The sequence below is a fragment of the Melanostigma gelatinosum genome (assembly GCF_949748355.1).
Source record: "Melanostigma gelatinosum genome assembly, chromosome: 13".
Taxonomy (NCBI): Eukaryota; Metazoa; Chordata; class Actinopteri; order Perciformes; family Zoarcidae; genus Melanostigma; species Melanostigma gelatinosum.
Genome location: NC_136646.1, coordinates 1,316,362 through 1,330,974, shown reverse-complemented (window position 1 = coordinate 1,330,974; position 14,613 = coordinate 1,316,362). Strand labels below are relative to the sequence as shown.

Genomic DNA, 14,613 nt, shown 5'->3' with positions numbered 1-14,613 from the left:
TGGTTGCTGAGATTGATTTTCTAATAGTTTCAAGTTGATTTTAATACAGTTTAGAAATGAATAAAAATCCGTTGCTGTCGGAAAAGTATAGGAAATCAATTAAAAAAGTGAACAACTTTAATATGTTTGAATGAGTAAATGTATGCAAAGTATGAGATGCGTTAATGTAATGAAACACGCATAACTGAGGATGCTGAATCCTCACTTTTAGGATGTTTTTATATTCGGTCTGGCTTTGCCTGGGTTCTAAAAATGTCAGGATCCATGATCCCTGTCTGACCTGACGCCTCCCATGGCCACACCCTGGAGTGTCCTCAGCTGTGCACACTCAAGGGTGTGGCCATGGGAGGCGTCAGGTCAGACAGGGATCCTGGATCCTGACAGTACCCCCCCCTTAAGGTACGGATTCCAGACGTACAACCCGACACAAAAAAGGGCGGCCGGAGGGGGTCCGGAGGAGGGATGGCCCCCCAGCTAGAAGGCTGGCCAGGGTGGGCGGAGGGGGTCCGGAGGAGGGGTGACTGGTTCTGACCGGCCACGGGGCTGCAGAAGAGCCTCGGCCACAGGTGCTCCGGCGGACGGCCGGGTGGGCGGAAGGGCTCCGGACACGGGTGCTCCGGCGGACGGCCGGGCGGGCGGAAGGGCTCTGGAGAATAGGATGCTGGTGCAGCAGTGGCAGGTACTGGAGGTCTCTGCTGCCCCGCGACGGCAGCGGGCACGGGAGGTCTCTGCTGCTCAGAGACGGCAGCGGGCAGCCGGGACTGGAGGTCGCCACGGTGGCGGCGGCGGCCGGGACTGGAGGTCGCTGCTGCACTGCGACGGCAGCGGCCGGAACTGGAGGTCGCTGCTGCTCTGGGACGGCAGCGGCCGGGACTGGAGGTCGCTGCTGCTCTGGGATGGCAGTGGCCGGGACTGGAGGTCGCCGCAGTACGGAGACGGCGGAGGCCGGGACTGGAGGTCGCCGCGGTACGGAGACGGCGGCGGCCGGGACTGGAGGTCGCTGCTGCCCCGCGACGGCAGCGGGCACGGGAGGTCTCTGCTGCCCCGCGACGGCAGCGGGAACGGGAGGTCGCTGCTGCTCAGAGACGGCAGCGGGCACTGCGGCGGCAGGAACTGGAGCTGGCGCTGCGGCGGCAGGAACTGGAGCGGGCTGCGGCGCTGAGGCGGCAGGAACTGGAGCGGGCTGCGGCGCTGAGGGGGTAGGAACTGGAGCTGGCGCTGAGGCGGCAGGAACTGGAGCTGGCACTGCGGCGGCAGGAACTGGAGCTGGCGCTGCGGCGGCAGGAACTGGAGCGGGCTGCGGCGCTGAGGCGGCAGGAACTGGAGCGGGCTGCGGCGCTGAGGCGGCAGGAACTGGAGCTGGCGCTGAGGTGGCAGGAACTGGAGCTGGCGCTGAGGCGGCAGGAACTGGAGCTGGCGCTGCGGCGGCAGGAACTGGAGCTGGCTGCGGCGCTGAGGCGGCAGGAACTGGAGTGGGCTGCAGCGTAGAGGCGGCAGCGGCAGGAACTGGAGCTGGCGTAGAGGCGGCAGCGGCGGGACTGGGAGCGGCTCTGGCTCTGAGACCGCGAGGTCCGGGGATAGCTGCGGCTCCGAGATGACAGCTGGGACTGGAGGTCGTTGCTGCTCCGGGATGGCAGCGGCGGGACCTGGAGGTCGCTGCTGCTCCGGGACGGCAGCGGCGGGACCTGGAGGTCGCTGCTGCTCCGGGACGGCAGCGGCGGGACCTGGAGGTCGCTGCTGCTCCGGGACGGCAGCGGCCGGGACTGGAGGTCGCTGCTGCTCTGGGACGGCAGCGGCCGGGACTGGAGGTCGCTGCTGCTCTGGGACGGCAGCGGCCAGGACTGGAGGTCGCTGCTGCTCTGGGACGGCAGCTGCGGGAACTGGAGGTCGCTGCTGCTCTGGGACGGCAGCTGCGGGAACTGGAGGTCGCTGCTGCTCTGGGACGGCAGCGGCCGGGACGGGAGGTCGCCGCGGTACGGAGACGGCGGCCGGGACTGGAGGTCGCTGCTGCTCTGGGATGGCAGCGGCCGGGACTGGAGGTCACCGCGGTACGGAGACGGCGGCAGCCGGGACTGGAGGTCGCCACGGTGGCGGCGGCGGCCGGGACTGGAGGTCGCTGCTGCACTGCGACGGCAGCGGCCGGAACTGGAGGTCGCTGCTGCTCTGGGACGGCAGCGGCGGGACCTGGAGGTCGCTGCTGCTCCGGGACGGCAGCGGCCGGGACTGGAGGTCGCTGCTGCTCTGGGACGGCAGCGGCCGGGACTGGAGGTCGCTGCTGCTCTGGGACGGCAGCGGCCAGGACTGGAGGTCGCTGCTGCTCTGGGACGGCAGCTGCGGGAACTGGAGGTCGCTGCTGCTCTGGGACGGCAGCTGCGGGAACTGGAGGTCGCTGCTGCTCTGGGACGGCAGCGGCCGGGACGGGAGGTCGCCGCGGTACGGAGACGGCGGCTGGGACTGGAGGTCGCTGCTGCTCTGGGATGGCAGCGGCCGGGACTGGAGGTCACCGCGGTACGGAGACGGCGGCAGCCGGGACTGGAGGTCGCCACGGTGGCGGCGGCGGCCGGGACTGGAGGTCGCTGCTGCACTGCGACGGCAGCGGCCGGAACTGGAGGTCGCTGCTGCTCTGGGACGGCAGCGGCCGGGACTGGAGGTCGCTGCTGCTCTGGGATGGCAGTGGCCGGGACTGGAGGTCGCCGCAGTACGGAGACGGCGGAGGCCGGGACTGGAGGTCGCCGCGGTACGGAGACGGCGGCGGCTGGGACTGGAGGTCGCTGCTGCACTGCGACGGCAGCGGCCTGGACTGGAGGTCGCTGCTGCTCTGCGACGGCCGGGACTGGAGGTCGCTGCGGTACGGAGACGGCGGCGGCCGGGACTGGGGAAAGCTGTGCCGCAGAGGCGGTAGGAACCGGAGCTGGCTGCGGCGAAGAGGTGGCAGGAACAGGAGCTGGCTGCAATGCCGTCCGAATACGGGGAGCCGGAGTCGGCCGGGCCACCGAGTGTTCCGCTACACTTGCTTGGCTCCCTCTCCGGCTGAGAAGGTGCTTGGCCATATAATCCGAGTCCCCCAGAGGGTCAAAAACTCTCATCAGAGCCGCCACAAAGTCCACATAACCCACAGTATTCGGCCGATCAAAACTTAATGTTCTCGCAGCCCAGTCCAAAGCCCTTCCCCGCAGTAATCCAACCACGTAGGCGACCTTGGACCCGTCCGAGGCAAACGTCTGAGGCCGACGGTCAAACACTCGTCGGCAAAGCAACAGGAAGCCATGGCACTTCCCCAGTGTTCCATCATAGGGAATTGGAGCCGGCACAGGGGATTCCCAGACCGGCGGAGCAAGGACTGGAGGGAATAGTGCAGGTGCTGGAACTGGTGGAGACCTGACTGTCCGTGCTAGTTCCTGCACGAAACAGCCAATTTTCAGCAGTGACACTTCTCACCTCCTCCAGCAGGCTGTTAGGGCCGTACAGTGTAGGAGACTCATTAGTGGGCCCTGAGTCTGGTGTGTCAGGCAGCAGGAGGTGATCAGCTGGAGTGTCCTCAGCTGTGCACACTCAAGGGTGTGGCCATGGGAGGCGTCAGGTCAGACAGGGATCCTGGATCCTGACAGGTTTGTACTTCTCTTCACTGATTTAGCTTCACAGAATAAACACACGTAGCTGCATTACGGTTAAAAGCTTCACAATGAGCTGCTGATGCTCATGTCAGTACTTTTACATGTTTTAAGTAAAGTAACGGCAGAGAAGTGTTACAGCTGACCTACCACAGCAGGAGAGGTGACGAACTTGGCGCAGGCATACATGGCTGGGAGCTGGAGAGAAAAAGAGTTTGAAGTCAGAGTTCTCACGCACAGGCGGACACTTGCAGAGACTGGTTCGAGGCTGTTTCAGGAACGTGCAACTACCGCGCCACAAAAAGCTGTCAGCTGTCGGGAGAGACGAGTTGTATATACATCTTATGTGATGACATTGTTGGTCTGCAATTCTTGATAAGCGTCATCTTAATGAAAAGATGTGAGCAATAAATCCACCTACTTCATAGTTTCACAGTCTGAAAGCACTGGAACTCACTAGCAGGCTTCAGCTCGGTGCCAGTCTGTTCTTCACTGACCTGCAGCTCTGACAGCTTGGGAAGTTACCGTAGGTTCACAGCACACACTGCTACCAATGCATGCAAGTCTTCCACATCACTGGAGGAAATATCTGTGCAAAAGGTCAAGTCCAGCAACAACTGGATCGAGAACAGCAGTCCTGGCCTGTTGGCCTGGTCAGCTTTGTCAGAAAGGATAATCCAAACGCATCGACTACTGCAAAGGATCAGCTCTAGATAACCCGCTATATGTCCACACACACTGCACAACGGACGGCTTCAACGTTCCCCAACTGCGAGACGCCATAGCTGAAAGCTGGAGGACATTGCTCCTGGGGAAGTTGTGCTGCAACATGTGGGCGAACTGTAGCATTTCACAAAAAACGCAATCATGGTTCTATTCTCGCAAGTCCACGGTTAGCTCGCATGAACGAGGCACCTTTTCATACCAGTTAGGTCAACAGTCCTCGTAGAAGAAGGGGGGGGGGGGGTTAGCACAGCAGCTAAGCTAAGCTGCTAAGCTAACCAGTCTACAGACTTGAAGGTCAAAAAAGAGCCACAGACGGTCACACTGGGCCTATAACGCAGACACGGTGCACTCCCCCGTTACAATGAACCATAACCGTGCTGTAGTACAATGACCAGGGGCGCCATGACACCACAGGTCCCCCACGGGATGACGCGGTGGATTGGTTCAGAGCACGGTAGGCCCAGTGTCAGACATTTTACATCCAAGCGTCTAGTGAGCGGCGCGCTGATGGCGTGTGACCCGCTGCCTGCACCGGCAGTGACATGACAAGAACCGCGGCCGCCGGAACGAGCTGCTCATCACCTGTCGCAGAGACACACTGACGAACTGACTCAGAAGGCATTTAAAGGAACCAATTCAATGAATGGCCGACCTAGCTTGCTAGCTACCGAATGTTAGCAATGACAGCTAGCTTCGCAAGCACTTCCTGAGGACACACACGGTGAAGTTTAAAACGCGAGACGCAAATGCATCAACAACACGCACAACAGTGGGTGTGCATTCAGTGTCGGAGATATGAAAGGAAACATTACCGGTTTGTTTCGGCTTTCGGAGGGTCCGGATTACCAGCTTTCGCACACAGTAGCAGTCAGTGAATGTAGGACAAGACAAACTGTCACTTTGTGCTTTATAAGATCAGCGTCTACATCCTAAACGCCCATTGGTTAACGCCAACCCTCCTTCATTCATAATTGGCTTATCACCATGTGATATCCGTCACTCTAGCCTACTGAATAGAGCAGGGGTTCTTAACCTTTTTGACCTCGGGGCCCAACTTTTCAAGTACAAAGTGTCCCGGGGCCCACTCTGACTATATGCATCAAAAGTGTCAGACAACCTGTCGGTCATACAGAAACAGAGCAGTGGGCCTTTGGAGTCAGTAGAAATTTAAGATTTTTGTCCGCATAAAATAAAAAAGTATGGTTCAGTATAAATAACTACCGGTGGCTGTACCTGTACAGGTAAAGGACAGTATAGGGCTGTAACTACACTATCAGTGAACAACTGCCTCAAATTTTAAGAAGATTGGACAAAGTATGACCATTCTACAGTGTTTCTTCCATGAAGAGATCCAGGCGGAGCTCTAAAAGGACATTTGGAGACCCAAATGGACACATGGTAACCACATGATATTCTGACACACTAAAGGTGTTTCTCCCTTTATATTTTGATATTATATTATTTTCCTTTTATTTTTAGCCTTTGCAAATTGCAAAAACTATGTATATATGGTCGAAGACATGGTGTGTGAGTAGCGGACTTGCTGTGCGTAATGGCTGCGACCGCGCGCACGAACGAGAATGAGAATAGCTCAGTTACGCAAACGTTGGTTGACGGCTGGACGGATGGAAGAGGAGGATAAGGTTTGTACTATAAGTACTAGAGTTTTCTGAAGGCAGTAGCTCCATGGTAACATCCGCTAGCACGTTGTCGGGTCTGTAATGTGTCTTTTTCCGTCGAAATGCTGCAAGATACGACTTGCAGCGGTTATGGCGTGTATGTGTGGGCTCCTTTTGTGGAGAAACTATAAGAAATGAAAGAGAATCGATGATTTCTTTGCAAAGATGAGGATTTTGGGCATGCTGGGATACCAAACACGGACATGTTTTGTGACGTATTTGCGCAAACAAGCCGTAGGAACGGAAGGGGAGGGGATCGAGGATGCCGGTGTTGAACAGGCAAAACCCTTGTTAAATAAATGAGATGATACAATGTGATGATCACAAAGACATTTATTATCATGTGTATGTAAACCTGCATACACAACAAGAAGCCCAACAGACTTTCCCACGAGCGTTGGATGTTTCGTCGCTTGGTGTCGCTTTATTTTTGAAGGCTCCAGTGCTTCGTTTGATAGCATTAGCCCACATTCCACACACTGAGCCCTCGGCTCTGCCTCGTTGCCTCCGTTCACAAAGCCGTACTTAAGAAAGTCAGGGTTGTACTTGCGCACACATTTAAACTTTTGGGGGGTATGGCACCACTGTCGTCTTCATTTTTTCTTTTTAATAACTTATCCATAACTTTCGCTACAGGCTAGCGGCTAGCTGAGTGTCTTCTTCTGCTTATTGCAGCTTGTTAAACAACTGACTGACGCATTCCCGCCACCAGGTGGTGGGAAGCTGTATTGTAACTGAGCGTCTCATGGACAACAGTAATATCTCTGGTGTCTTCAATTGATAACCTATGCGGTCCCGCGGCCCTCGCGGCCCACAGGTGCAAAACTGAAAGTTTTTCGCGGCCCTCTAGGTGGCGCTAGGTGGCCCTATGGTTAAGAATCACTGGAATAGAGCGCTGTTTAAGTACAATGTTTTTGATTGGTCATGAGGTTTATAAGGGCGGGACTAAAGGAAGAGAGCGCAGCAGAGAGCGCCAGAAGATAAGACGTCACATGGGCTGCTTTAAAGTTTAGTTTCCTGTCAAAGTAACCTACAGGAGCGAATCACAGGATATGATCGCTGCATGTGCAGCCTCTGAAGTGCAAGAAGTAGAAACTGTGTGACAAAACCTGAAAGCATGTACAGTGTAGCCAGCTCACCTATTAAAAGTGTGCTCATGGTGTTCTCTTTGATTCTGACTTATTACATTGATGCTGCGTTGCACCTTCAAGGATAAATCGGATTAGCTCTCATCAGGGTTTAGGTAAACTAAGTTTAAAGTGAATGAATTCAGAGTTAAGTTTAAGGCTCTGTTGCAAAAATCAAAACTCACGTCCATTTAATAAATCTATGTTTAAAACATAATCAAATGGGGTTTAATCAATATGGAGACGCTTGCTTACCCAAATTAATGGGAGCATGTACAGTGAAGCCAGCTTACACTATAAAACATTTTAAGCAGGTAAAACATAAAATTGTTAAATTCCCCTTCTGCCTTGAAAATGTAAAGTAAATGAGGTGAACCTGGACCTGCAGCTGGAGGCCCCTATGCACCAAAGCTGGTAGAAAGACAGCACGAGGCTGCTCCAGTGACCTTGCAGTAATGATTCTTTTCAGTGATGAAATTACAGAAAGTTATCACAGTAACCGGCAGATGGAGGGCGGCCACTGGTGAGCATTCATTCAGGGTTCGACCGCGTTGGATTTGGTGTGTGAACCCTGCGGGGAGATATGCTGACATGCTGATGTTTCTCTTGGAACATCATTTCATGAGTAAAGTGAAAACACAGCGTGTCATTCGAAGGCAAAAGATTCACATCAGAAGAACTCCTAAGTTCTCAAATCGACTGATGCCATGTGACAAACACATGACAAACAAAACGGACGTAGCTGTACATTCCTGTGAACAGCAGCAACAAAAACAAGTCTAATATGACCGACATCTTAACATTAAAAATCCAACCTGAGGAAAACATTGTCCCTCAACTTTGACTGTGTGAGCACCAAGCATGATGGTGTAAACACAGAGCCCACCTCCTCTCGTCCCACCGGAGTCCTGAGCTCTGTCCTGATGTCCACCTGAGTGCAGCTTGATCCGGGATGGACGATGGATCCAGGTCCCTGTGAAGATGTGGGCTCAACAGTCACTGATCTCCCGCTGCTTTCATCCATCTTATTGTTCTGCGACCGAACATCAGACAGCCAGCAGTAGGCTGGGTAGTGGAACGGCCTCTGGTCCTAGCTGGGTTAGCTTAGCTTCCATCTCGGCTCTCCTCCTGGGGCAGTTTTGTGGCGTTTGGTCTGATATAAGTTAATGTCAGTGAATTCCTGTATGGTGTTTCACAGTGTTAACGTATTTATCATAATGAGAAAAGCCGTACGTTAATACAAGAAAATGTTCTTGTTATTATGAAAATAACTTGATATTGGTGGCAGTAATATGCTGCTGTGTCCAGCTCATATGTGTGCGGTGCAGAGGAGCTCCCTCTTGTGTTCGCTGTCAGGTATTGCGATAACATTGTCAATTAAAGCTACACAATATCAGTTATTTCTTATCTTTTCCATTCCTTTCTTGTGGATTTCATGCTGAGACTGTTAAGTTGTTCACAGCCGATGTCGTCGAGAGCTGTGGATCTACAAGATGGCCGCCAGAGTGCATGTTACATCACCTGAGACGTGCACCTAGCACAGGATGCCCCTACCAGTGCGTTTCTACTGCGCAGCCATAATAAATGAGCAGGGAGTAGGGCGGGACACTGTTGAGGGATTAATAATGAATGAACCGAGACAGACAGAAAGACGGAAAAAGATCACTGGCATCTTTCTCACACACACACACACACACACACACACACAACCATATACAAGCCCAGTTTCCATAACCGATCGAAATGCAATTTAAACCTGCTACACACTGCTGCTTGAAACAAAGTACTGTCAGATACCCAGTCACACCCACATTAATGGATCATATGTCACACCTGCGTTGAAATGATTTGCTGCTCAGCATTTAACTTATATTATTTTATTGCGTGTCAGGTAAAGTACCTGTCAGAAGATGAAATACTATTCAGTTAGGTTTGAGTAACAGATCCACAAGTTTAAAGGCTTGTCGGATCATAAACACTGCACAGCAGTTTGTAATACACGGAGAAAGGATTTAATCCTCCATCAAAGCCATGTAGACCATTCACAGTAAAAACAGATCAAAATTCCTTTCAAGGATTTTCATTCAAAATGTATAAAACCTGATTTTGTGGACTCTTGTGAATGCTTGAATGCCCCTGCAGAGCATTTGTGCGGCGGGGGGGGGGGAGTATATTTGAACAGACTTTGATATCGGTGGATTGACCAGACGGTTCAGTATCTTGGGTCGCAGTTAGCCTGCTGACAAAATGGGGGAATATTTGATCAATTTGATTTCTCAAAAGCAAATATTAAACAACAAATACTGTAACGACTGCCTCGACAACCAAATAAAGGAAAATATATGGCTTGAGAGAGACCATACGTTATATGTCAGTCGCAGAACAGGGCTAGCCACAACAGCTAGCATTAGCATCAAATTTGGGGTGCGATTATTTGATGTTTTGTGTGGTTAATGTTAGCCCCTTAGACATGCTGTCTGGATAGGTTTGTTTAATTGTTTGTGGACACGGGGACTATGAAGGAGGAAACTCATAGGATGTAGTCATGAAACCTGCAAAGGTTTACAGCTAACAGTTAGTTAGCTTAGCCCAAAGAAACAGCCAGCCTGGCTCTGTATGAAGGTGATTAACCGTTCTACTTTCTACCAGTAAATGGAATAAAGCAATGCAGATTATTCGCACTGGAGCCGATGCGCATAGTTGTCATGCGTGAACTGTGCAGATTTGACTAAATTCCCGCACTGCATTTTGGGATTGCACTGGTGAAAAATGGCCTTAACTTCCTTGTTGGGGACCTTTGATCTCAGAAGAGCTACTGCGTCAATACATTCTCATTGAAACGCCTGAGTGATATCTTTGGTGTAAATGTATGAAAGGATGGTCTCACCTGTTACTATTGAGGAAATACATTCTCTAGGAGTCTCCAGGAGAAGATTTGATGTGAAGTAGGATGTTTTTCTCTATCTGACTATTGTCTGTTGCACTCATGTCCATTCTGATGTGCTCTGTAATACAATACTATCCCTTAACAGCATTGAACACGGAAAATCTGACTTTCTGTAAGCTCAACACCTCCATCCATCAATCAATCCCTCTTTTGCTCATCCCTTGTTACCGGCTAATTCATAAAACCACCCTTCCCTGCTAATTGTCTACCGGTTATAGGACCACAAGAGACACCGGGGAGCAAGACAGAGAGGGAGGGAGAGAGAGAGAGAGGTAGCGGTGTCATGGTATAATTATGTTAAGCCAAGTCACACATGAACTTGATAGAGCTTATTCTTAGCACAGGGAATGTAGGGGAAGTGACAGGAAGGAAGAGGAGGACTCCAGGTTATTTCAGTTCAAAGAGCATTTAACAACAACACTGATATAGTGGACTTTGTAAGGAAGACTGTAAAGTACAACCTGATCAGTCTCTGTAAAGTACAACCTGATCAGTCTCTGGCCTCTCATCCAGAGGCCTGCAGGTTCAGTCCATGTCACTGAGACTTCTGTTCTGTAGATGTGGGCACTGGCTTTTATTAGCCAGCAGTATGGCTCGAGGGATGGCAGTTTGATTCAGACTGAAATAACAAACAACTGTTGGATGGATGTCTTGAGATGTGTTCCAGGGAGTGTGTGTGTGTGTGTGTATGTAGGTATAATGTTTCCAGTGCTCCTCTCTTGGAACAGACCACCCACTCAGAAGACCAATAGAAGGACTACGGGGAGCCCGGATAGACACACACACACACACACACACACATATGCAGCTCCCTCCAAAGTCAACCATTCCGAATATTCTCAGAATAGAACATGTTGTTATCAGAGATTGAAGTGATACCAGAACAGCTGACATACTATCAAAAAGTAAAAAAAGATACCAGAAATCGAGGAGGGTTTAATTCCAAGACGCTACGGTTAGAAAACGTTAGACGTTTGAAATCAAATATCAGATCAGAGCCTCATCGTGGCTGCTGATTTGAAGTATAGCGGTTCTCAATAGGGGACTGTACCTTTTAAGTCCTCCATAGAGAGCTGCTATGAGGGAGTTGCTGTGAGGACAAACACTGGAGATTCACCCTGAGCTCCATCTGGACCAGGGACATTTGGGGGGGGCCGGAGGAGGCCCAGCAGGTTTGTCCATTAATCGCAAGGTCGGTAGTTCGATCTTTGGCTCCTCCTGCCCACACATCGAAGTGTCCTTCAGCAAAACACTGAACCCCATGATGGGTAAGACCAGCGCCGTGCATGGCGCCTTGCTGCTTCTCTGTGTGTTTGTGAGTAAAGCCCTCGATAGGTAAAAGCACAACATAAACGCAGCATTTCACTCAGCTCAACATTAGCTTCAACTGAAGATAATAGCTTGCATGGTTCATATTTCCTACTATATATGTGACGTAATGACCACAAACTAACCGGCATGCAGCGATCCTCACTGGGTCTGGTTCATTCCAGGAGTACTGCTTGGTTTGAGAGGCTCAAGGCAATCTAAAATGAAGCTGGCTTGTGTAGTCTGCCATGTGCTCTATACCTGATGGATACTTACATGCAACAGGATACATATACACAATGCACAGAGAGTGAGAGATCAGATTCTTTCAGTTATTTCAGAGACAAAACAATAAAAAGTGAGTCAGTCGGTTACTGTATAAATATGTATGGACTACAACATATTTTAAATAGGATTAGTCAAGCCTGCAATTTTCTTACCAGACCAGGAGTCTCTGGTCACAGTGAAAATCAGGGTGAAACATTTAAATGGGTCCAATGAGTGTAGTAGACTCATTCATGTGTGCCTGAAAGGGGTAGAATGAAATTCACTACGGTCATGTTATGTTTTAGTTTATAAATAATGCTACATTTTTTAACAGATCTGGTATTTGTTATATTGAGCACAATCTTCAATCCTATCTTCAATGAATTAAGGGATGGATAGATAGATAGATAGATAGATAGATAGATATATATATAGAGATAGATAGAGAGAGATAGATAGAGATAGATAGAGAGAGATAGATAGAGATAGATAGAGATAGAGAGAGATAGATATATATATATATATATATATAGAGAGATATATATATATATATATATATATATATATATATATATATATATATACTCAAACATGAAAACCTTATAGTTTTACATTAAAATGGAACTCAAACATGAAAACCTTAAGGCTGTGGTGGTAGATTATCTGTCTCCGCTCACATTCTTGCTTGCTTATCAGTTCACCTCTATATTCTAAGAGAAATTCTCCCTTTTCAAATAGAGTACAGGTGAAGATGCCGCGACCTATTTCATACACAGAAAAATATCCGTTAAGTTTATTCATACTTAAATCATGATTACAAAATCAGAACATTCAACTTACCTTTGAAGGCATTGATGTATTTGACATCAAGTCCCACTTTGTCCGCTCCAGTGTCAGTGTAATTTTGCATCATCCTTTGGATTTATGAGTCTTCGCCGTTGCATATTTTTTGCTGAAATTATCAAAGAAGATGGTTGTCAGGATTATCATCTTTATTTGTAGAACATGCATGTTCAGAAAACATTGTATAGCCATTTAAACCAGTAATATACTGGGATAAAGGTGAGGAAGGCCAGCAGCATGGTGGGGTGTCCACTGGATACTGTGGAGGTGGTGGGAGAAGCTCTCATCCCTGATGAGCCACGCCTCCCACCCCATGCAGGACACTCTGCACAGCTCCTTCAGTCACCGGCTGATTCACCCCCGGTGTCTGAGGGAGAGGTACCGCAAGTCCTTTCTCCCTGCTGCGGTCAGGCTGCACAACAAACTGCTCTCGGTGGACCACTAACACACTGAACACAAACACTTTGAACACTCTGAACACTCTGAACACTTTAATTCATTCACCTGGTGCAATATCTTATCTAATCCGTGCAATATCCAATACGTTTAAGTATTTACCTGATCCGTCTGTATATTCTGTATATGCTGGTATATTTAATACTCTTCTTTACTGTCTTATTTTATTACTGTTTTACTGTTTAGTTTATTATATTAATTGATTTTTATCTTTTATTTTATTTACTTGTGAGCAATGCTGCTGTAATCCTGTAATTTCCCCACTGAGGGACGAATAAAGGATTATCTTATCTATCTTATCTTATAAAATATGAAGAAAACGCATAACTGCTCCATTCATATTTTGAATTGACACTGCTTCACTTTTTAAGAATATCATTAGACCATCTAAGATTAACTGTCCTCTCTGCAGGCACAGAGTAAACGCACTATCGCACTATTATCCATAGTGGATAACCCGGACCACCCTCTCCATCAGCTCCTGCAGAGACAGCGGAGCACTTTCTCCAACAGACTGATCCAGCTCCGCTGTCACAAGGACAGATTCAGAAAAACATTCCTGCCCTCTGCCATTAGACTTTATAATAAAACACTCGCTCGCTAGCTCGCTAACACGCTAGTTTGCGCTCGTTCGCTAGCTCGTGAGTTGTCATTGTTAAGGTCAGTGTTGAGCCACATCGTGTGTCAGCTAATGTTAGCTTGTTCGCTACATCGTCTGTCAGCTAATGTTAGCTTGTTCGCTAATGCTAGCTAGCACACCACATGGCTCAACTGCCCTTAAAAATCACAAAGCATGCCATCATATCTCACCTCACACTGTCTCATCTCCTCCAGTCTTAACCGAATCACCTGTTGCGAGCTCCGTTTTATACATACAAATACAAATGCTTACCTGGTGGTGGTGTCTAATCCTCCATGAGTCCATGCGTCTCTTCCATGCCTGTCTGTGATTAAAGGGCTCCTTGGACTTGATGTCCGTAACGTTACATCGCTCCGACGTCCCTCCCTCGCGGGAAAACCAGGACGTGACGTCCCTACGTCACTCCGACGTACCTCGACGTAAAACCAGCCCGCGAAAATTTAACTTGTGTATCAAAATGTATATGAAACTGCACCAGCATGGTCAAGCCGATAGCAGGCGCTGTTCTATACACAGGGATACACAGAAATCAGGTCAACTGGTAAAGGTGGACTTAAGAGAATGTATGTTATTTAGACACTTATAAGGCGTTTACACTCTTTGTTTTATGAGGATCAGAAATCAGGGCTGCTGGTAAAAAAGGACTTTCCACGAAAAAGAGATTGTATGTTATTTAGACACTTATAACGGCGTTTACACTCTTTGTTTTATGAGGACCTCAGCATGGTCCGCATATACCAACTAAGTTCTCATAATGCTGGTGTGTAATCAGGTGAAAAGTCCAGCCATAACATATCCACAGACACACACACACACACACACACACAGACACACACACACACACACACACACACACACACACACACCACACACATGGCACCTGACTGGAAAACGACTACACGCAGTCTGCAGAGTATCTCGACATCTGTGTTAAGAAGCACTCATTATTACAGAGAACTAAATAGTGTTAACCCTGCCTGTGACAAAAGTCCACACACAGCCTTATCTG

General features: G+C 49.5%; 1 protein-coding gene across 1 annotated transcript in view; it reads right to left on the bottom strand.

The window, feature by feature from the left end:
- Window positions 1-3,800, bottom strand: part of LOC306787314 (EF-hand domain-containing protein 1-like) — a gene marked incomplete at both ends in the record, with an annotated part of 46,441 nt that extends 42,641 nt beyond the window's left edge. Inside the window, one exon of the mRNA XM_079282432.1 lies at window positions 3,762-3,800. Coding sequence (XP_079138558.1) covers window positions 3,762-3,800 — 39 coding nt within the window. The remainder of the gene's footprint in view (window positions 1-3,761) is intronic.
- Window positions 3,801-14,613: the final 10,813 nt, after the last annotated feature.